The sequence below is a fragment of the Morone saxatilis genome, unplaced genomic scaffold (assembly GCF_004916995.1).
Source record: "Morone saxatilis isolate NCDOM2014 unplaced genomic scaffold, NCSU_SB_2.0 Contig22, whole genome shotgun sequence".
NCBI classification, from domain to species: Eukaryota; Metazoa; Chordata; class Actinopteri; family Moronidae; genus Morone; species Morone saxatilis.
This window is the reverse complement of record NW_023339785.1, coordinates 5713528-5737737: the sequence shown is the minus strand read 5'-3', so window position 1 is coordinate 5737737 and position 24210 is coordinate 5713528. Positions and strand designations below refer to the sequence as shown.

At 40.0% G+C, this 24210-nt stretch overlaps 2 protein-coding genes across 2 annotated transcripts in view; both read left to right on the top strand.

Annotated features, from left to right (window-relative positions):
• ldb2a (LIM domain binding 2a) overlaps positions 1 to 12391 on the top strand; it is a gene marked incomplete at its 5' end in the record, with an annotated part of 94631 nt that extends 82240 nt beyond the window's left edge. The window contains 3 exon segments of the mRNA XM_035669759.1: positions 1588 to 1641; positions 2438 to 2568; positions 9724 to 12391. Of these exon segments, the coding sequence (XP_035525652.1) occupies positions 1588 to 1641; positions 2438 to 2568; positions 9724 to 9954 (416 nt within the window). The 3' untranslated portion in view covers positions 9955 to 12391.
• A 2070-nt stretch (positions 12392 to 14461) lies between these two features.
• Positions 14462 to 24210, top strand: part of tapt1a (transmembrane anterior posterior transformation 1a) — a gene marked incomplete in the record, with an annotated part of 24749 nt that continues 15000 nt past the window's right edge. Inside the window, 6 exon segments of the mRNA XM_035668892.1 lie at positions 14462 to 14678; positions 16531 to 16661; positions 17982 to 18100; positions 22642 to 22804; positions 23013 to 23148; positions 24183 to 24210. Coding sequence (XP_035524785.1) covers positions 14489 to 14678; positions 16531 to 16661; positions 17982 to 18100; positions 22642 to 22804; positions 23013 to 23148; positions 24183 to 24210 — 767 coding nt within the window.

Here is a 24210-nt window from a genome sequence, read left to right as displayed (position 1 = left end):
CCCCGCCAATCTTTACGGGCCTCTCAGCTTTCTATGATTGATGTTTTAAGGGCGGTTTCTGAAAAGTAGCAGGCTTAAATTGGCTGTGCGGTCTTAAGCTGGAGAGAAAGAGTAAGCCGAGTTTTTTGGACACATCGGAGTGGCTGCAAATTACAGCAATGCTTAGCGAGGCGTGACGAGATGTCTTTAAAAACCAACACCAGTCAAAAAGCCTTTGACTCAGACCTGTGTAACTTTAATTAAGAGTGCCGGGTGTAATCATACTAGTAGATCCAGCTCCCCGGCTAGCAGCTCCCCAGTGTTGGCGACGCTCTTCAAAGAAAAGAAAAAACAGAGAGAAAAAAAAGACATGGAAAGCATTTTATGAATATATGGTTGGGGGGGGGGGCTTGTATTGTATTGATGGTTAATTGTGCACATATAAGGGACATAACTTGATATGAAATCCTATATGGGTGTCAGTACTCTCTTTTGGATGAAGTAATTAATGAAACACCTTAATATGTGAGGTAGTTTGATATAATATGCAGCTTTATCATTTTATTTGATATAGCCTGAGTGGGAATGGTGGTTTTGGATCCATACACTTCTTAATGGTACTTTTTTTCTAATGCTTTCTTTAATTCAGACCTTCTCAGTGTGTTTTACCATTAAAGAGAGTTTTTCGGGGTCATTTCATGTCATGTGTTGTCTATATTTTGACATGAACTTTGCAGTTCAGCTGGAATTGCGGTTTTCCTTATTGGTGGCGTGTTATTCCCCTTTTCCTGCAATTCTTCTCCAGCTTGGAAACTGGTTGGGATTTAGCCAGGAAGGAAGCCACAGGCGCATTTATGCTCTGATAAGTCCTTTTGGTGGAAATGGAAGTGATTTTAGTGCGTCACCAGTTCAGCATCGAAAGGAAACCGGTCGGATAACAGAAATGATTGTCTCTGACAATAGGCCCCGCTTTTTTCTGCACACACGTCTGTCAAAGTCAGGAATCAAAAGAGAAAAGATACTGATAAAAATTCCCCTTATTGTTTTGCCTCTGATTTACAGTTCCAGTTTTGTTTGTATCATGAGTCGCTGGTTGTTGTAACTGAATATGAAAGCATCTCCCTCGGTGTGATTAGTAAGAACCTCGAAAAATGTACTTCATTTTCAGGCATCTGTTTGAAGATCACAGCAGTGGGTTCTTGTCTCTCTTGAGATTAAAAGGAATAATGTTTTCTAACAAATGTTGGCAGAATTTGCAAAATCATGTATTCATAAATGATTCACTACATAAATTATTTTGTAAATGCTAGAAACACCTATCTCTATTTAACCTGTGTCAGTACTTTATATTTTTTTAATAATAATGATTTCACTTGTGATTTAATTGTACCTTTAGGAGTTATGTATAGCTCATAATTGGAAAAACATCTTTCATCTAAGTATATGTTTCCCATTGGTGTTAAGTAGCATCTGTATGGCATTGAATGTATTGAAGTATTTCTCTTCCCTTTTCTCTGCTGTCCTCTCTGGTCACATGCTGTCTTAAATTGTTTGAGAAAATATTCAATCATCTGAATAAAATAAAACTGATTTTGGCTCCGGTTTCAGCTGGACACCCACAGAACTTCAAAACGGAAATATTTCCCACAAATCACAAAAAAGGTATCTTCTCTCTTACACTGTTGATTGTCTCATAAGAAAGCAGCATTGCAGTGCTCACTGGAATGCCAAGAAATACATTTTTGTGGGCAAGTTCATCATGGATGCTCAGCTGCATGTTCGAAAACTGCACTAATACCTGTGATATAACAAATACAGGTTACATGTGCCAGGTTAATGCCTGTAACAGAGTTCTAAAACGACGGCTAAAACATAATGATCAGAACAATAACACACCTATCCACAGCAGACCGATTCTAATGTAATGCAACACATGTGCAAGAATAGCTACAGTATAACAGCATACTCAGTAAGAGAAACTGTGCTTTCTGCCTCAGCAGAGCAGTTTTAATCTGGCTCATGCTACTGAGGAACACTGCAATCGGTGCAGCACCGAAATCATTAACAAATTTACATTACATTGAGCATCAGGGTCCATTGTTGAGCATTTATGCAAATGAAAGAGGGGTTCTTTCTTACTAGTGCATGTCTTGGGAGATGTTAGCGCTCACCTCTGAAGAAAACAAAGCATGGATCATTGTACACTAGTCGCTCTTGTCTCTGTAAAATGTCTTTCTGTGTGTGTGCTCTCTTTGCATGCATGCATGCATACGGGAATTTTGTAAAATTTTGTTCGCATGCCTTTGTGCCTCCACATGTGTTGCTGTCTGTCCGAGCATCTACTGTATGACCTCACATGCACACTCTCCACCCAGCACACACCCCTACACCTTATCTCCATCAGTATGCATTATGTTCTTGGCATTGCCTCTGTTTCTCTTTGCTGGTCGTGCCAAAGCTGAGCCTGCCCGACAGACAACCACGAAGAGGAGGAAACGGAAGAACTCGGCCAGCAGCGCCAACAGCAGCGTGGGCACCACCGCAGGCAAGAAACGCAGCCCCGCCACCAACTTCAGCCTCTCCAGTCAGGTACCTGTAAGCATCAGCTCCACTCGGTTTGCCTCCTCTTTTATTTTTATTTTTCTATGATGCCACATGCATGTTCGCAGGGTTACACACAAGATATTCCTAATGGTATTGCAGCTATTAGGTTTAATTTATTTGCACAAAAGAGAAGAAAAAACACCAGGAGGAGAGGGTAGACAAGAAACCTGTGCAGTGAGACAAAGAAACCTCAAGGGATTTGCATGAAAACGTCTCACCCCAAAAGAGAAAAAACATCAAATATCATAAAGAGTGACACGAACGACATTAAAAAGCATCAAAGCAGAAAATAGTACAAGAACAACTGAGGTTCTAAACAACAAGTAAAGGTGAATGAAAGTATTCCATTGCTGCTTTTCTGCAGGTAATATCGTACTGTATAGGTAGCTACTTCCTTAGTTTTCTACCAGTTTCTCTCCAAGTACACTAATTCAGAATATGTTTGTTTAAAATAGACCCAGCTGACCCCGTTGCTCAATCAAGTGGCCATAGCCTAGAGGTTTGAAAAAGAAAGAAAAAAGGTTTGGATCTCAGGGCTGAATAGGAAAATGGGTGGGTGGGGAAAGTGACTCTCGGTCCTCTCTGAGCCACCACTGTTGAAAATGCCCCTGACAGAGGTACCGAACTCACAGCTGCCCAGAGGACTGGTAGCAGAGTCTCAGAAGCTCTGCATGTCTAGAACCGTCTGAATGTAAAGCCGCTGTGAAAGTACAATAAAACAACTGAAAGAGCTTCATATGTAGTTCTAGTACAGCCTGTTCCTGTGCCATTTGGTCATTCAGCGCCTGGTGAATGATTTCTGATGAATTTGTGCTGGAACAACTGCTCCAGTAATACTGCTTTGTACATATGGTATCAGGTCTTAAGAGCTCAACCATTGGTCTTTTAGAGGCTGATACAAACATTTGAGAGTAAAAACAAATAATTATTGTATGTATTAACTATATCAGGTCTGATATTTTGTTTTTGAACAATAATCTGTACTATCATTGCAGTAAATGTAAGATGATGATAGTACATGTTAAATAGTTCATTATAGAAAATAATACTAATACACAAATGCAAAACCACAACCCAGTATTGGAAAATAATACTAGCAAGCCAGTATTTTGTTATGTAACTTTTGATTGGTTCAAAAAAGATTACAAAAACATTTTTAGACTGATGTATGAAAATTTAGGTTGTCTGTAAAAGTTAATTCGTCATTTTTGTGATTAAGCAATTTTACTTTTATCCATTGTATCCAAAAAAACATATACACACAACAAGGGGGCAGTAAAAGCAGAATAATGAAATTCATTTAGGATTATCGTATTAGCTTTTCACCATAGGAAATCCCATCACATTTCTTCAGTTGTAGCGAAAAAAACTACTCTTGTGAACAGTTTAACTGCCTTACTTCCATCAGCAGTGGACTATGTGACCAGCCAGTATTCAACAACTAAAACAAACCAACAATCAAACAATCGATCTGATACTATCATTCAGAAAAAGTAACCTGGATAAAGACAAGTTTAGAAATATCTAGCCCTGTGAGTCATATGCATACTGGGTTTCAGGGTATGAATGTCTGATTTTGCTACATGTCTCCATAACAGCCCACTTGACACAGTTAGAGGTTAAATGGCCTCTTAAACAGCTGAGTATTACACCACATGCCTGGCACTCCCCTCGAGGATTTGATGCTGTACAAGTGCTCTGTCTACAGAGGTCTAGTTTTCTACCTCTTCCATACACTGCTCATTACACATATACTTTCTTATATTTGCACTACTGCATCCAATTTACTGTTCTGGAGCCACGCTGGTGCAGCACTCTGCTGCTTTTGTATACAGGTCATTCCAGTGCAGCCAGAAGTGTACTGATACCTAAACATAACTAAACCTTGTCTGTGTTAAAGGGCTGCAGGTTGACATTAAAGCACACAGGACTAATTCTGCTTAATGGAAAATTTAAGAGTGCTGATGCTTTATATGTATTTAAATATCCATCCAGAAATGACGTTCATGTACTTCTAATTTGTTTTTCCCTTTCACACTTAGAAGGAAAACGTAATTCCTGCCTTGATTTCGTTCCCCTGTAACTGTAATGCATACAGCATGTGCTGTGTAAAGTGTGTACAGCACTTAAACACCTGAGACCTGAGCTATTATTGTACATTCTGTGATCCTGAGACTTTGAGTGCCTAAACCTAACCATGAAAAGTTTTTTAATGGTTTAGTCGCTGCAAATATTATATCGCAGGAGTAAATATTGTGGGAAAAGAACAATAAAATGCATTGTCAGTGAACATGTTTTGCGACTTGATAGATAAACTGATTGACAACGTTCCCACATTATGTTGATTGAAAACATAATACTGGCAGCATTATGTTTCTTTCTATCGGATTTTAACGTATTTGATGTTTAAAATTTACATAAATAGTATATAAACATACTTTCTAGGAGGCAGCACTGAACATAGGAACATTGTAGACCGTGTAGAAACTCTACATTTCCAGTTTGGGCGAATAATTTTAATACTCTATGGACTTGTTTCTCCAATTTCCAACCAGGTTGGGGTTGTTCATCTGTGTGGCACCTAACGATGGAAAACCTAATTTTCTTGGGGTTTTTACAGTATTTCTGTACAAGGAACACTCTCTAACCTACACACACACACACATATTGCACTGTCCCTCTATTTTCTGTCCCCCGGTTAGCTGTCTCGTCATCACCTGAGATTTGCTGTCCTCCCTCTCTCTCTCCTATTGTTTTCCCTCCTTCTCTCTGTCTCACACATATATAATGTACATCACGCACGCATATACACACAGCGTGCGCAATTGTTTTCTCTCTAGAAGGCAGTTTGGCTCTGTGCCAGCTCTCATTATCACCGATATCTGTATACACTGTCCACCCCCAGCCCCTTCCTCTGTCACATGCACACGCTCTACACCATCACCCCCCGCAATCTCCCCTTCACACCCACCCACACACACACAACCCGTACCACTCATGCCTTGCATTCACACGCCTCTTAAAGACTGGCAGCGTGGCTGGTAACATGCTGGTTACATATGTTGCGCGCCTGCTGTCTTTGTCTGAGAAGTTGTTCGTTTGTGGCTGAGCACAAGCCTACGTGAGCCCAATGACAATAAGGAGTGGACCCTCGCAAGGGGAAGGGGGGGTTACCAGCGGCTGAAGGAGAGGAGGTGCGGGGGAAGGAAGGTGGGGAGCCGCTCTCGTGGTGGCTGTAGTCGTGTGCTCGCTGAGTCGTCGTGTGCTTGTAGCGTCGTGTGTGAGTGTGTGAGTGATGTGTGTGTGAGTGTGAGTGTGCATGTAGGGGTGGGGGGGTCCCTCATAGAATGAACAACACTGACCTCTTGTGGTATGAATTTAGTGTTGAGTGTGTTGTTTTATTTTACCAAGCAGCCCTCGAGCAGCAGGTTTTGCACAGTTTTTTGTGTAAGTCAGTGTCAGTCTGCCTACAAGACATATTATGGACTAAACCCATAATTAACTGTCCATCCACTGTATATTGAAATGGCAGACCATAGATTAAAGACCATTTAAGGATTGCCTTTAAAGGGTTCTGCACTGAATTGAAATAGAGTTGTATATTATTAAATAAATGCTTGTGATCATGTGGCACTGGCAAAAACAAAATCCTAGAACTCAGATTTGTATACCGATATTGAAACTTAGATCAAGTTTTTTAAGTACAGACAAAGTTTGTGTTGCAAAACTTTGGGACATGACTATATTCTTTGCAATTTTATTCAAGTGTTGACCAAATTTATTTGGTATTTATATGAGCCCCTGGAGGATAAGGCTGGTGGTATTCTATATGTTTCCTATTGTCAACAAATCACATTAAAAAAACAACAACAATGAATTGATCCCACACACAAGTATTGTCTGTGTATCCAAAGCTTATTCCTCTGTGCCATAGAGTTCTGTTGTCAAAAAAGCTATTAAAAACACATCAGTGAACCACACTGTTTATATTGCTTATTGTTTACATTACTATGAATATGGGCATTTACAGTTTATTTTGTCAGTCCTGCATAACACCATCCTGCTGTCGGGAATACTCACCAGAGCACTAAATGTTTATTAGTTTGCCACCAAAAATAGTCCCCATTAAATCCGCTGTTTACTCCTGAGTGAGTAACAATAGCTAAAAACTACAGTGACCAGCTATTTTAGCAAATTACTGAGCCTTTAAAAAAAATATATATACATATTTTTAAAGGCTCAGTAATTTATATATGTATGTATATAATTGTGAACAGTATTCAGTTTTCACAATTGAGCTTAGAGCTCAAAGCCACAGACATGGTGGGGAAGTCTGAAAGCACTGAGAGACCAACACAGTTAAATATATAGATTATCACCAGTCCTATCCTTTAAAGTATTTTATGATGTTTGCAGTAAGTGAAAAAACAGCAAACTAACTAGCATAGAAATCAATATTTAAACTGTAGACTGTAGATTGCCTTTCTCTAAATTTGAATAAAGAGGCGATGTGGGGCCAGTAAACTTGGAGTGTGCTTCAGGCCTGCCAACTACTGTAAACTTTATTTAAAATATGTTATCGTCTAATTTTCGTCTAACTATTTCGTTGTTTAAATTCCCACTTGTTGTCTTGGAGGCAAATATGTCCTCCAAGCCTCTCACTGCTAATCTGAAAATATGCTAATGGCACTGCTCGGTGAATGGAGGCCACAGGGAGGCGTTCACCGCAGCGTCAAACCCATTCAAAGCCTCGCCGCCTAGCTAGCCGGAATGCTAACTCTTAACGAGATGAGTAGACGAGTAGTCAGTATTAATTAGCTCACAATTAGCACTCCCCAGTCTCAGACTAGCCACCAGCTGTTATCGTCTGAGGAATTCTTGTTTTTTTATTTTTTTGGGCCAAAATTGGCCAGAGGTAGGTTGACAGGCCTCCTCACAGGAACAGATGGTGAATGCAAGGCTTGTTGGCAATCAGCACGTTTTTAGCTAATGACTTAATTATCTATGCAAATTGACAAATCAGTGTGGATATTGTCATTTAGTTGAAAAGCTCACCTAAATTAATTAGCCTGATTAAGGCATAGTGGGGTGTAGAAGTGGTCGCTAGGGGGGTTTTGGGGATGGCTTGGATAAATAAACTCTCTCCCCATTCCTGCTCCTCATCCAAGTGTGTGTGTTTTGAATTTTTGGGTGGGGGGGCGTTGGAGTGTGCTAAGTTGTCTAGTTTTGTTTGTATGTTAACATGAATGGTCTCTGGATGTGATCATGTGTGTTTGCTCTGTGCATGTTTGTTTATCTCTGCTGGCGTGTGTGTACTCCTGCTTGTGTTTGTTGTGTACAGCACATAGGGTTAATCTTGAGTTTGCATTCAAGTGCTTTTGTCTGTGCTGGTGTTCATGTGTGTGGTTGTGTGATTGTACAGTAAGCTAATCTGGGTTTGTGAGCGTGTGAGTGTTTGTCTGTCGCTCTGTTTGCGTGTGCGAGTGTGTGTTGCAGAAGAGATGGCTGTGAAGAGCGAGATCTCCCAAGCCAGGCAGCGTTGACACACATGGCCAGTGAAGCGTGCGCTCCATTTAACTGTACAGCTTCTTCCCAGGTTACGGTGGGTGGCGCTGGGGGCCCGCCAGTAGGGAGATGCTTACCCAGTCAAAGGAAGATGAGATTCACAGACTCAGCACACACAAAGAAATACAGCCACAATTCAGAGCTTATTGATCAGTGTTTGAATTCACAAATTACACTCCAGTGATTATTTGTCAGGAGTTTGTTCATGAAGTGCAGAAGAATTTGTCCTGAAACACGGAATAAAACGAGCACACACTGGTGCATCCACTCCTAGAGAATCATTAGGTTTGCTTCACAACACAGTCACAGATAGCGGTGGATAAATCTCTCTCCTTCCCTTCTTTGACCCGATGTGAGAGGGCCATCTCTGTGAAATATGTCTTACATGATGAGTATTGATTGGGGCGGGTACAGAGCGCTGGGGGAATCCACTTTCTGTACGGGAAGGTTTCATTTGCACAGAGTGCTTCGAGAGGGGTCGACCGTTTGGCTGGGTTCACTGGATACGCCGACGTCTGCCCTAAAAACACACACACACACACACACAAACTCCTGCTGTTATTCCATTGCGAGCAGGGGGTCCGTGTTGAAGCAGGAAAATACACACCTCCCATCGTAGGGAGTTTGGGTGCCCCTTGCTCAGCTGGGACACAAATCAGCAACTGTAAACACATCAGCTGCTGAATGAAGTCTTGTAAATGTTTGTCTTCATGACCTTGTAGTATTTTTAACCCTTCATGAGTGGTTGATTAAATTATAGATTATATGAAACAGGCAACATGCATATTCATTTATTTGAAGTGATGCAAATCTTACAAGGTCTTCTTGGGTGGATGTGCACTTGATATTCAGATGGTGCTTTGGTCTCAGAATTAGATGAAACAGATATGCATTAATTTCTTCTCTGGTGATTTGTCGCTCACTTTAGCATGTTAATTTTGAATCACTCTGAGGCTATATATGGACGTTCCTGCACAACCCAGGTTCCTGTGTAAGAATTGATAGTATTAGACCAAAACTGTTGAGATGCAAATTCCACAAGAAGAAAAAGGGACAAATATGTTTGCGTTCTGTTTTGTGACTAAAAAGATCACTTGTTTTATGATATAGTTTCTCGGTTTCCCTATATGAAGCCTGGTTATCAATAAGACAAAACAAATTCAATTTAAATAGATTTAAAAAGAAGATTAAGAGGGCTTTTAGGGCTAAATGTTTGAGTGTACAGTGTTACATTTATACACACAAAAAGTGATATTCATTCAAATCCATCCAAAATCTCATTGGATAAACTAAAAAATAATAGTGGTCTAGCAAAAAACAAGGTTGCTTTGCTGTAACCCTAAAAAAGAGATGTGATACACAACCCTGACCTCATTATATTATATTGTATCTTAATCCCAGCATTCAAATAGCATAAGAGGTATGTGAATAAAGTGTGCTTTTACAACTGAGTGTAACAAAGAAGGGCACAGCTTGAACATGACATGACCTTTTTACACCCACAAAGAAGAACATTTGTAATTTCCTTGCTTTCCAGTTTGTAAATTTGCTCTCCCTGTCTCTGCCTCTCTCCAGGACGTGATGGTGGTGGGCGAGCCGACCCTGATGGGCGGCGAGTTCGGGGACGAGGATGAGCGTCTGATCACTCGCCTGGAGAACACGCAGTACGACGCCACCAACGGCCTGGACGACGAAGACGACTTCAACAGCTCCCCGGCTCTGGGCAACAACGCCCCCTGGAGCAGCAAACCCCCCGCCGCTCAGGACAGCAAGCCCGAGAGCACAGCGCCCCAGCCCTCACAGTAAAACAAAAGAAGAAGAAGAAAACAACAGATTCTTGGCTCCATGTGGACTGGACTTTTTAACCTCCCCCTTCCCCTGATGGCAGTGCTTCTACGCCTCATAACATTGTACTGAATCAGAACCCCCCCGTCTGCAAACTCACCACTGGCACGTCCAGCCATAATATGTCCTTTCTGGATATTTTCTTCTTCTCTGACTCACTGTAACATCTTGGAGAACACTGAGAACTGGCAGCATTGCACAGCAATATCCACAAGTCAAAGACAACAAATGCATACAAGTCATATGCAACTGTAATGTAAAAATAGCAAAGCGTCTGCATTTTTTTTCAAGAATGCAGTGGAAAATTGCAGATCAAATTCTCCTCCTTGGACCCTTTCGTCTAGTGGAATACTACAGCTGTGATTGGTTGACCTGCGGGTCGCAAGTCATCATGCTGGCAGTAGACAGTGGGGAGAAAAGAAGAAGAATAAAAATAACAAACAAAATGTCTAAAAAAAAAAATGGCAAACTCAACGTGGAGAAGGCAAGTTGTTTTTTAGCAGCCAACAGAGCCAATGGAAGCGTCTAACCACATTGGAGACAAATGAAATGTTGTTTTAAGGCAATTGCATTTTTATTGGAAATTCAGTTGGCTGTTGGTTTGTTTCTGCGGTTGCTGTTTATTTCCATTTTCAATTAAGAGGAAATAAAAGTTCTCTACCACTATGGACTGCTTTCAAACAAGGGAAAATCGTGTCCTAGGATTGTTTTTCCACTTTACTGCGGTCGTCACAGATTGTGATTTCATGCAAACCAGTTTGATTGTGTTCGTAGTCTATTGGTATTTTGCTTCTCTCGGAATCCTTTGCAATCATGTTGTAATTTCGCCGATCAGTATGTGAACTTTGCCGACTCGCATTGATGCCTCAATGTCGATTTTTCTTTTCTTTTTCCCTCCTCGAAAATTGGACTTCTTTCCCTTTAACGACCTACTCCCAAACTGATACTAAAGCCTTTTCCTGCATGATTTTATAGGATTTTTATTTTGTTTGATATATGTACTTTTTAAAACACATCAGTCTGATTTTTCCTTTTGGGTTCATCAGTTTGGGAACACTGTTACAAGGTTTGTAGCTCTGTAAATAGAGGTGGAATCTATTTTGTCCACTGTAAATTAGCCACTGAAACCAGTTTGGATATGGCAGCTGTTTTGTTTTTGTACAGGCGGTTCAGATTTCTGTTGGGTGGTTTGGATGGACGCTGGTTTGCCTCTAACTCTCTTAATGTTCCCTGTCCTATTTAGCTAGTGCAGAACCAAAGCCACAAAGTTAACAGTCACATAATCATATATCTTGTATATTCTTGGACATAGGAAGAAAACAATTTTACATTTTAAAAACCGCACAGACAAAATCCCGTCCACCCTACAGAAATGTTTTGAGATCCCTGTATTCGTGTTCACAATTGTTCTCTTAATCTTTAATTGAATTGATATTATATCCCTGATCTCTTTTGTTGGACTTTTGTTTGAAAATGGGCAAGAAGACAATGACAGATGTCTTTATACAATTGGATCTTATGGGTATTTATTTGTGCATTTGTAAGGAAGCTAACACATTTCTAAATATGTTTGAGCCTAGTATTATTAGACACCATTTGTACATTATATAGCAGAGGTGTTCAGTGTCATATCTGATGTCTGGTATGTATGCTTTACCATTATGTGTGCCAATAAACCGTGCTTACAAAGGAGTTGAATTTGGTTTGGTTACATGCATCATGTGTGCATGTAGAATCTGTTTATTTGGATATGTGAAAGAAAGACAGAAAGTCTAACTTACATTTCTGGAGTGAAATTGTTGTTTTGTGCTATATTTTTCTTGTTTCTGCTGACAACTGGTGAAAGAAAATGATTGGAAATTATGTCCAAATATTCCCTGCATCAGTGATGAGGTCTAATAGCAGAAAATGAGTTAGTGATCCAACCTAAACACCATGTTTGACGTCAGTCGCTGAATATAAAAGAGCAAAAGCTTCTTTCCAGAGCTGCCATTTTCTGCTGCTATTTAATGATTACACTGGGAGAACAACCAGAGATAAGGTAGAGAGGTAGATAGGCCAGAATGCATTGCAACCACAAGACAAGTTGTGCTTTAAATATGCGTCAGTGATCATAAACCTGCTCCAGTATTCAAACACTACTTAGTTTCATTTATATGCTCACATGTTTGCTTTTGACTAAAGATCTTAACTACAAGTTCATGCACCTTCTCCTCTCCTGCTCCTGGAGGTTAAATAAAACTGTAGGAAATCACTACATGAAGAATATATATTTAAACAACTACTGCTGTTTGTCATGAAATATGTCCTGGAATATGATGAGGATGTCAATATGATATAGAGAGGTGAAATGTGTAACCATTAACCATTGCAGTTTTGTTATTAAGTTAACTATTGAAGGACACTGACACTATTTAAAGAACGGCCCAGCATTTCAGTATAGTTCATCAGCAGGTTGTTTGTATTTTTGTTTCTTCTGTTTATAAGGATATTAAACATTAAAGCTACAGGTGGAATCAGTGGTGGAACGTAACTAATTACATTTACTTAAGTTCTGTACTTAATTACAAATTTGAGATCCTTGTACTTTACCTGACTTTTCATGCCACTTTGCTGCTTTTGTGCTACTTTTTACTCCACTACGTTTATGTTACAGCTTTAGTTACTAGTTACAAATTGAGATTTTTGTATAAAAAAAAAAGAGGTGCTTATAAAATATGATGCTTTGTTATGAACCCAGTAGAAAATTGACTAGAAACTATTTTGATAATTAGGTTTAAATATTGTTTTCTCATATGTGAGGGTTTTCTGGTTCTCCTTTTATTTTTTCTGATCTTTTCTTAATTCATTTCTGGGGTTTAAACTAGTGGTTCGACAAAACAAGCACTGTCAAGGCGCACTTTGTGCTCTGTGCTATTAGGACAGCATTTCTTACTATTTTCAGTAAGTCAAACAATCAATTGATTAATGGAGAAAATAAGCAGCAGATTAATTCATAATCATTAGTTGCAGTTCTATACAAAATAGTTAAAAGCACCCCGTTACTACAACAGTAAAATCCTTCTTTTATATTAATGCATGAGTAACAATAATCTAATGATATACTTTTACTTGAGTAACATTTTCATGTTCACTTTCATTTGTCATTTCAGTATTTTTACAGTGTGGTATTAATACTTATATCTGAATACTTCCTCCACCACTGCAGGTGATTATTTCTGTAAGAGTTAATCTGGATTTGATCCCCATGTTGGTTCTAAATCTTGACATGTAAAGAAATATACCTGAATCTCTTTCTCTTTTTTTTTTTTGAATAAGTGAGGTAAAACTTGGAAAATGGATTCTGTGTACTACTCAGCAAAGTTCTCGAGATAACTCAGTACAGACCTTGGCACTGTTGTTGGGTAAATTTTAAATCCAGGACGATTTGATGGAGCTTTGGCCACACCAAGTGGATAACTGTGGACACTGCAACAACATTTAATTATTCCATGATTCCAACTTTTATTTTTAATATTATCGTTACTATTGTTGTTGCTTTTTTAAAATGGCAGAAAATAATATACACAGGGGTGAAAATCCTCAAGCACTAGGCCTGTTTTCAGACATACAGCAGTTTTAAATTCATATAATAATTAAATTCACACATTTGTACACATTTCCTCCCAGACAACTTTTAAGGCCCACAAATGTTTTCCTGCTTTAAGCCCTGTATACAGCAGAAAACTGGTGATACCAGAGACATAATGTATGTAAGAGGGAAAAAAGAAAAATATTACAACATAAATGCATGTTAATCTACAGTTTACATTACTATTTGTGACATATTCAAACATCCCTTAGCAAAAATGAATTAAGACTTGCGTTAGTCCATTTATATATACATTTGGAATTTTATAATATTATTATTATATATAAATACACAAACTAAGCAACAGTTAAACGGTTGCACAAACTAACGTTAAGTAATCAAGGACTTTTTCCACCTCAGTGTTAGTGAAACTGCTGAATCGTTTTGTCTCTTATTATTTATTGAAACAAACACATAAGCACACATTCCTTGGCCCATATAACAAATGTTAACTAAGTAATATTATAGGGGGTACAAACGAATTAAAATATGTATAACTAAATAAGTAAATACAAAATATCTTTATTGTATTCACAGCCTTTGGATTCATAGACAAATGAAACCAATAAATGTAGGGCAACTGTTTGGCCCCACGTACAATGTTCAAGAGTATGGCTTCTGATAAAAGCACAAAGGTTTTTTCAAGAAGTCTCATAAAAGCAGCAGAGAGTCTTTAGGGGGTTCAAAGGCAGAATAAATGTGAAAATGTTCCCATAATGTGTGAAATATGATCTCCTCGGCTCTAACGTAAACCCGTTGAATCCACCTGGCAACCGTCATCATCATGACGTTGTTTGTTGTTACGTACGAGGCGATGACGTCGCACGGCGCGACGCGGCGGCAGTGACGGCGGCCAAAGCAAAGATGGCGGACTTGTCGGGGAGCGAGCTGTCAGAGGAAAAAGAAGCAGGAATTGAGCTGAAGAAAAGGCAGAAAAGACCGTGGGACGATTTGCACAAGTCGGGCAAAATCGGCATAACCCCAGAACTGCCAGAAACATTGGGATTTTACGACATAAGCGCTGTCAGAAGGGAGCAGCGGGAGCAGCCAGCAGGTAGACGGTCCCCACTACCGACGTTAACGTTACTAACGTTACCGATAATAACACACGGTACACGGTCAGATGTGTTGGTTCAGTGTGCAGGCTGGGTGCCTTAGCGGGGTTTATGTAGTGACTTCGAAGTTGTCACATTTGAGCAGTATTTCTTTGAGTGTAAATGAGCTCCAGGAGTCAGCAGCTGCAGTGGAACCGCTGAGTCGAGGGCTGACAACGAACAACGAGCTGATAATGAGCTGTCTGCTGGGAAAACAACTCTGTAACTGGCACAAAATAATTCAGATCAACTGCTTCTGCATCTTCTCGCTCGTTGTTACCTAAGTTAGAGACTCTACTGATGTCTAAAGTTTGTTTGCATGGCTGTAGAAACGGCGCCTGTAGCTGCTGACAGTCAGGAGCAGTGTTGGACACATAAACAACCTGTCGTCTCCGTACACTGTCTGACCACAGCTTTAACCTCGGGTTGGCCCTAAATCATGCCCTTCACGACTTATATGTCCTGGTGAACGTCTGCAATCCATTTTTATCACACTTATCTCCTGAAATCTCGTCTATATAACACGGAGAAACGTGCCTGTTCGGTTTCAGAGAGCAGAAACTTCTCGGTCACAGCTCGATTCATCGATCAGTTCATAGACAGAAAGTTAGCTGACACCGGTTATTGTTATAATCTAAAATGGTTGTAACTGTTTGTCAAGCAAATATGTCAGATGTGCTGGTTCAATGTGAGGATTTTATGCGTTTTTGTCATATATGATGCCAAAATCAGGAGAACTAAGGAGGTACCATGTTAGAAACAGCCCTAATCTGTGAGCCATCGGTTTCTTTTGAGCATTAACGACATCAAATGCACCTAATATATATTTTCAGTATCACCGATCATTGATTAACCCGATGTGGCCTATTTATTTTGTCTTGTTGAAACAGCGGCAGTGTGCCTGACGTTTGTAACTGAGTCACATATTTTGGTTTAACACCTGTTACACTCGCACACACTCGCATGGATCCTCACTTGACCCTGCAGATTGAGAATGAATCCAGTAAACAAGTAAAGGCTACATCTGTAAAGTGAACACTACTGAAGAAATACTGGACAGGAGTAAGTACAAATAGTAAAGACACTGTAGCTTAGATAAGATAAGATTAAAAAATACTAACAATTTTAATTATTTTATAATTTACAACACAGCAAATATATTCCAACTGTAAACTTTCTTCGTAACCCAGGCACGCTTCTGGTTGCTCAATGTACTGGAACCGATTGGATATGTTTGGCTTCAACCCCATTAAACCGCAGCATGTGTCGGCCCTACTGTGTGACTTTAACAACATTAATCTGTAAGGTCGTGTGATGTTTAATGTCCACTGCGTTCCTTTTTGTCTTCAGCCTATAAAGCATGACGCGTTTGACGAGTTCCCACAGGTTGAAGTCGAGGGGAAATAATGGCGAGACGGTGTGTGGGTCAACAAAACCCAACGCCCATCTGTTTGTTTCTTGTTTTTATTAACCGAGATCATTTTATCTGTTTTATTATAGCCATTGTAATATAGCAGAATTCAACAGTTTGTAAGTTTATAAAGCTACAATAGTCACTTCACTTTCTTTACATGACAGAACTTTATATCACAGAGCTTCACGTTGCATGTTTGTTTGTCCATTATAAAAATGTATCCATGGTGCATTGAATCAAAGTTAAACCTCCAGTTTGCACCGTTCACAGAACTTTCCTTCTCTTTCACTTTGCAGTGTGACTCTGCAGGTCGCCGCTGCCATTGTGTTGACAGCTGCGGTTGTAATTGTTGCAGACAATGGCCTTGTAGTAACGCTGCTGCTCTAACGTTGTTCCAGATCCGTCGTTGACACGCTTCATTGGCGCAGAGCTCACCAGAGGCTACTTCCTGGAACACAATGAGGCAAAGTACACAGAGCGCAGAGAGAGAGTGTACACATGCATGCGTATTCCCAAGGAACTGGAGAAGGTACTGTATGATACCGGTCCTGAACTAAGCCGCCCCCCCTTTCTCTCCGTGTGTCTGCTGTCAGTCCCACATGGAAGCAAAGTCATGTTATCAGTACAGTCTGTCGTAACTCATAATACAGCTGCATGTTCTTCCCCAACACTGAACTGATAAGTTGATTGCCCCTTTATCAACTCCAAGCTTTGTAATCAATTGCATTTAGTGTTTGTATTCGTCGCTATTTTTGAGATTATACAATTCATGTTTTTATATGGAATAATGGGAAGACATTCAGTAATAAAAAGAATCATTAGCTGCATTCTCAAGTACACACACAAACAACACTGAACCTGATAATTGATGGATGTAAAACAGTACATAAAAACATGTTATCATGTGCCTCCCTGTCCCCAGTATATTTTTGTTGTTCTTTTATATGCCACCAGGTGGCAGTGTTGAAACATAAAATGTGGAACCATGCGCTGCCTCTTTCTAGGAGTTTATCACATACTTTACCTTGATAGCTGGTGATAACCAAAACATCACTGTCCTAAAAAAACACAGGTTAACATTGAACCTCTTAAGAAGACTGACCCAATGTATTCAGTTACAATGATGCATTAAAATCGCACAATTAGGCCATTGAGGATATCCTCTACGTTTGCATGTGGTGTAAAGATCTTTTGTCTTTGGAGTTGAGTAGACCCTCTCGCTACAGAAATACAGACTAGCGAGTCCAGACTAATGTAGCTCTTACTGGCCTGGTTTTTCCTTGGGGGCAACAGAGGAATGTGTGTAAACATAAGAAGACCTCAGTGACTTCACTATGTTAAGCAGACTAACCACCTTCACCCTCACCTGACAAGGCCTCAAGCAAAGTCACACAGAATCCACCAATGAGAGACAAACCCTCCCACCAGCTCCTACCTAAAGGTACCTCAGAGCCTTCATGTTGTAGGAAGACACCCGCTAGCTTTAATTCACTTCTGCAAAAAAATGAGAAGGCTGTGGCTATGGCTCGTCATATATGTGGGAACTGTGAAGGTATGTGTCTGCTGCATCTTTAGGTTTAGACCTGGGTCTTTCTTTAGTGTCACATGTGGTGTTTATTAGCTTTTTCCTCGGCTGGAAAGGAAATGGAACATCCTCAGGAAATAATAGCCTCTTTTTCAGCTACCTATAATTATTGTTTTGCATGAGAGGAAACTGTTGTGTATCCGTACAGTCAATGCTCTTACTGACTAAAGCTGACTTCATTTGGCTGTACAGAGAAATACTTTCATGTCGTTCACACTGACAGTCACTGTTTAACTTGGAGGTGTTGTTGTGTGACTTTTCCAGTTGATGATCTTTGGCTTCTTCCTGTGTGTGGATGCCTTCCTGTACGTCTTCACCCTGCTGCCCCTTAGGGTGCTGCTGGCTGTGCTCCGCCTCCTCACCCTGCCATGCTGTGGCTTCAGGTCAGAGCCTAAACACACACTCTCACACCTACAAACGTACAAAACAAAACCATAGAATGACACCTTCATCCAGTAGATATAATCACACAGCAGCACATACACCTCAGGTATAAACACACATCTGTATGAGCGCTCAGCTGTGTGGGCTGCACCATTACAGCTAAACCAATATTAACAGTTATTTTGCGTAATATCAAGGTCACAGTAATGAATCATGATCTGTATATACATCACATGAAGGAAGATAGACCTGTATATATGCACACACACACACACAAATACATGCATATATAAAAGTTGTGGTCACATTGTTCTTTTTGGTATATGAGCATGATTTGTCATGTAATGCAACATCTGCTGTCTTCCTTTTTAGTTTCATGATTTTAAACAAATGTCCTAGCTGAACCATGCAGGAACAGTCCTTGTAAGAAAAGTGTGTGACTATTATTTACTACTTTATAATCTCCACATTTCTGTGCCGTGGTATGTTAAAAAGGTATAATAGTGACCAGTTCATTACCTTTCTTTATGTATTTCCCTATTAACAGGCAGCACTTACTGTAACAGCCATAGTTTTGATCACAGTAACTGTTTCTTTCTTCCACACTGGGCAGAAATAGGACGTCAGAACAATTTATTAAAGGTTTCTACCCATCAGTTATTGTACATCAGCTCTCAAGGCTTCTCTAATTAATGGTCTCCCTCTTACCAGGATTTTGTTGCCGTCTTTCTGTCCACATGAAAGTACTCTTTGTTTTAGTTTGTATACATGTAGATTTTAATATATAGGTCTGGAAATGTAAGTCATTTGATAGTGTGCAAAATACTTTTCACACTGCACTGAAAGCTTCCATTTAACCCAGGGCTAGTGGAAGTGCTGTGTGAATCATATAGCCCTGGGCTTAACCCTGGGAAGTTATTCCAGGGTCAACTCGTATAAGAATATGCAGTGTGAAAAGCCTTAATGAAATCTTTAGCCTACTGTCAATACACATGTTGTGATACGCTGTGTGTTGAATCGTCTTCTACTGTAGAGAGATGTTTTCATTAACAGCTGTTTCACTCGGAGCACACATTGACCAAAGTGTCAATAGATAGAATAGTATATAATATAATTGAAAAGCAGTAAGCACTAAACATGCGGCTACAAGGAGGCATTTGATCCCAGACCACCCCCCGATGGACAATTCCAGTCCTTCTGTCCGCCTCACCCTCTGTCTTACTCTCCCCTTGCCTTCCTCCCCCCTGCAGGGCACACACATGCCCCTACTGCAGAAGAAGCAGGTACGCTCCCTAAAGCCCGTCCAGGCTTCATGAATGTTGTCACTGTCCTGAACTGGCCTCCACATCCATTCACCAGTTTCTCTTCATATCCATTGTTTCTGTTAATATGCAGCTTGGTACCTCACGTCATCAAGCCAGAGCAGCCATGTTGGTTCCTCATAAGTCTGGGTTTTGTTTTTTCATCCAGGGAAGGTTTGCTGAGAGTGCATGCTCATTCTCATCACAATCATGTTGCTTGTCAGTAATACAGCTGCACATGCTTAAACTGGAGGGCTGCCTACTGTACAGCTCCTCTGGAACAGTTTGGGGCTCATTTGTCTTGTTTAAGGGCATAAATCGGTTGTTATCAGTTTTTGTTGAGGAAGGTAAAAAAAAAAAAAAGCTTCCTTATCATCTTTGCACAGAACCCCCCAGCTGCTCTACAGCTGTGCTGCTCTACTGTTGTCAAAGGCTTGCTTCTCTAACAAGGTTTTTATATCAGAAATCAAGCTTCTTCCTCTTGGTGCAGAGTCTTAATGCCTACTGTCAGGCTTATGCAGTATGAATGGCACATAGTGATGGCTACTTGGAATGCAGCCCATAGCTGACTGCTCATAATATTCATGTGTGTTATGGAGATAACGCTCGTAGATTAGAAATGTAAAGACGGCTTTGTACAGGTTAACACTACCAGCTGGCTGCAGCAGCTTTGCCTCCAGAGAGCCCTGTGTGTGTGTTTGTGTGTGCTGCACATGTTGGGGATAAGATGCACCTGCACCTTAACCACCTGAATCCCAAAGCTGCTGTTTTTAAGAGAAGTGTAATATTGTTGATTTTAACTGAAAGAATGAATCCATTATTCAGTTAGAAAATTAGCTGGCAGCAATTTTGATGATTAATTGTTCTAATCGCTTGTCAAATATTCACTGGGTACAACTCACATTTAAGCATTCGCTGCTTTTCTGTTTTACGCCGTTGTAAATGAAATATATTTGGATTTTGGACTGTTGGTCGAACAAAATATACATCACCTTGAGCTCTAGGAACATGTTTTTGTTTTTTGTTTTGTTTATAGTATATAAGTTACATCCCTCGTATCTTTTATGTCTGATTGCACTCCTTTTGTACACTATAATAATATTTGTATTATCATTAGTATTAGTTTAGCAGCAGTCCCATTTTGTACTACACTAAACCTTTATCTATTTATCTATTGTAAATTATTTTACATGAGCACTGAACAAAAAAGGTATCATCAAGGACCGGAAAAACATTTTGTTAAGCCTCAATGGGAGTCCCCTCATAGTGCGCAGTGTAGTGAATGGGCGGGGGTTGTACGGTTTTACATGAATGAGTTCCGATCTGACCACTGGATGGAGCCATAGGCACAGGAAAACAACCCACGAGACTTCTTTACAATTATAGGGACACCTGACATTGGAGCCCATCTTTTGAGAGAAAACAATATGGGTTAATGGCTTTTATGCAAGTTCACCTCATCAATGTAATTCCTTAAAAGCCTTAATAAATTGTACATTCAGTCTATTCAAAGTAAACCCCAATTATTTTTAGTTCTGAAAGCAGTTGTTGTCTTCGACAAAAAGGCCCAGATGTTCATCTCATCCAGTTCTCTTCACAGCTGTGCTAACTGCATTACAATTCACAAGACAATGAGACACTTGATTTAGCTAATTTACACATCCTCCCTAACTCAGGCACTATTTTTTCTCTCGCAGCTTGGAGTTGGCTCCTAAAATAGTTCAGATCTCCACACCTTCCAGCCCCCCACTTTCCTTTCCCATGTTTTAAAAAAATGTGAGGGATGAGGAGTAGCCCTGTTGTCAGTCGCTGAAGTTAATTAAGGTAATGATGGCTATTAGAGTTGTTCATTGTTGTCCTGCCATGTCTTGTGCACTAGTGAGTTGGTCCAATATTAGTCTGTGGTGTTTATAGTGATTTAATGAACAGTTATAAAGTAGTACCCGTAGGCTCAACCCGTGCAGTATTAAGAGAGGTGGCGCTTATTGAGAGCAACGAGAATGTGGCAGTGTGGTAAAATAAACAACCAACAGCAAATTATTTGGCTGTATCGTGTTTGTAAAGCAAGTAGGTCTATGGTCAGTAACAAGCCTGTGTGGTGAGTACATGAAACATATTTTCCTTGCTCTAGTTAGTGGTGGTTGCAGTCGTGTGGGCCAGTCACACAGCTGACATGTAAAATATGCAGGATGTCTTAGAGTTAAGCTCTCTCTCTGGCTCTCCTCGGTTATCCCTGTCATAGTAAATACTAAATAACCGGCCCTATGGATTTGTCAGCCCTCCTCTTAACATGCTCCCAAGCTGCCACTGCTAACCATTGCGATTAATTATGAAAGCAGCACATGTTTAAATCAAACGTTATTTCCCATTAAAAGACGTGTGTTGCTGGTCTTGTGGTATGTGACAGCTTAGCCTGTGTCTTCTTCCATTTTAAACATTTCTGTCCAAAATGATGCACCCATTTTGGTTACAAAATTAAAATATTTCCATAAAGATCGAATCTCAAACACATTAATTGTTGTTGGTGTGCTGTACTCTGTTTGGTAGATGAGAAAAACAAAGATTTAATCTTGTAAGAGCAGAATCACAGAACAAAAACAGAAACATATTAAAAGGAGATAAATCTTATGAATGAGATAACTTGCAGAGATACTAACTTTAATATTTCATATTGTGTTTTTTGTCTATCACTACTGTTTCCTTAATGTGGGATATCTCATTCTGAACAGAAATGAATTATTTAGCCTGTATGTGTTGTCGTACTGTTTCTTCACATTTTATGAATAGACCTTTCAGAGCTTCCATAGCTAGTCAGTAATATTTGTCATCTGGTATTGTAATGAGCCGAAAGTCTGCTGCCTCTTCACTGTACCACTACCCGTAGATCTCAGTGTCAGTGATGCCATGTGTGGGGACAAATGTGTGTGTTAAAGCTGAAATACTTGTATGTGTTCATGCAGTCATGCTCATAATTTCACATGGTAAAATGTCTGTTTGTCAGCATACATGTGCGTTATGTCTGGTTACAAACACATTTAATTGTTCACTCAGACAGTATAATGGCAGGTCGTTGTGTGTGCATGTTAAGCATATACACTGCTCATGGATATACTGAACTATCCTAGCATGCAAGTTTGTGTTCAAATACTTAAGAATGTTCTCAAAGGTTGGTTAAATGCGTTTCTGTATTCAATAGAAATAGTAAAAGCTGATCCTCTGTGTTTTGTGTGTGTGGTCAGCGGGTCTCGGCTGCTGCAACCTGCACAGGTATGTGACATGCTGAAGGGCCTGATCCTGGTGCTGTGCTTCTCCATGATGCATTACGTCGATTACTCCATGATGTACCACCTGATCAGAGGACAGTCTGTCATCAAACTCTACCTCATCTACAACATGTTGGAGGTACCTCGCGTGTTATATGCTCACATCTGACATTTGGTAGTAAAATAATTGGTAATTGGTCAAATCAATTCTGGAAACTAAGTGAGAATAAAAAACAATCAAAATACATAATAATAACAAGATGTATTCTTGTAGGAAATGTACCAAACTTCTGGTTGAAATACATGCCATTATTTATTTATTTACTTATGTGTCATTCCTCTGTAAGGTGGCTGACCGCCTCTTCTCCTCCTTTGGCCAAGACATCCTGGATGCTCTCTACTGGACGGCCACAGAACCCAAAGAACGGAAAAGAGACAGTATAGGCGTTATTCCTCACTTCATCATGGCTGTCTTTTATGTCTGTATCCTTCTTGTTCAAATCCACTGCAGAAATACGGCTGTCTTAAGTCTCAGTTTGTGAACTAGGCTGATTTGAATTTCTGTGTTTCCTGTGTTTCGAACTTCCTACTGTTACGTTTTACAGACAACATACAGTTACAGTCTCATGAAATGCAACATTATGTAAGATTTGGTATTTGTTGCCATTTGCCATCCCCTGTTTCAGAGTGCAATATTGCTATCTTAAGTATGGATAGCTGTACATGTGCATTTGTTATGATTTAGTCTACATGCCTTCACCATAAGCTATGTCAGTAGAAGCTTCAGAACCTGGTTAAATTGCCTGCTCACCCAAAACATTTCCTCCTCTTGGGGGTCCAATGCTCCTGTGCTTCCAATGTAAACACAAACACTCCCCTGGTGTCTGAGCACCCAGTCCTCTCAGCACCCAGTGTGTGTTTAGCAGTATGGCTAAGCTCACTAGGTACAGCAGCTACATCAGCTGTCCATCAGGAAACTGTAAATTACTGAGAGGACATCAGAGAGAAAACATAAAGAATGATCCAGTTTAACCAAAATCCGTGACATAGTTGGTGGTGTATAACTACTGCTGTGAAGCACTTTTCCCGACCCGGAGCCCAAAGTTACGGAGCCAAAAGTATCATTGTGCAAAGTACGGGGCACAGAGTGGGAGACACCATTCACCCTATCGTAAGCAGCAATGAAGCAGCAAAAGGGTTTTAAAGCTGGTGTTTTAAGGTAGAAAGGTGGGAGCTCTGTGTGACCACTGAAAAGATAAATGAAGCCTTTTAAGTGTCGGATAACTTTGACAGACACCAGAATGAATTTTGTTTTAATTTTCTTCTGACAAGACAGACAAAGAACTAAAAGGCAAAAAAAAATAAAAATAACAGCTGGGTTGTTTTTCAGGCATTTAACGGTTGACTTTATTAGAAGGTGGTCTGTCTAACTATTAAGATTATTAAGTTTTAATGAAGTGGTGTTGGTTGCCAAAGGCTTTATAAATTAGTTGTTTTCCTGAGTGGTTGTTGTTCAGTCCTCCATGCCATCCTCATCATGGTTCA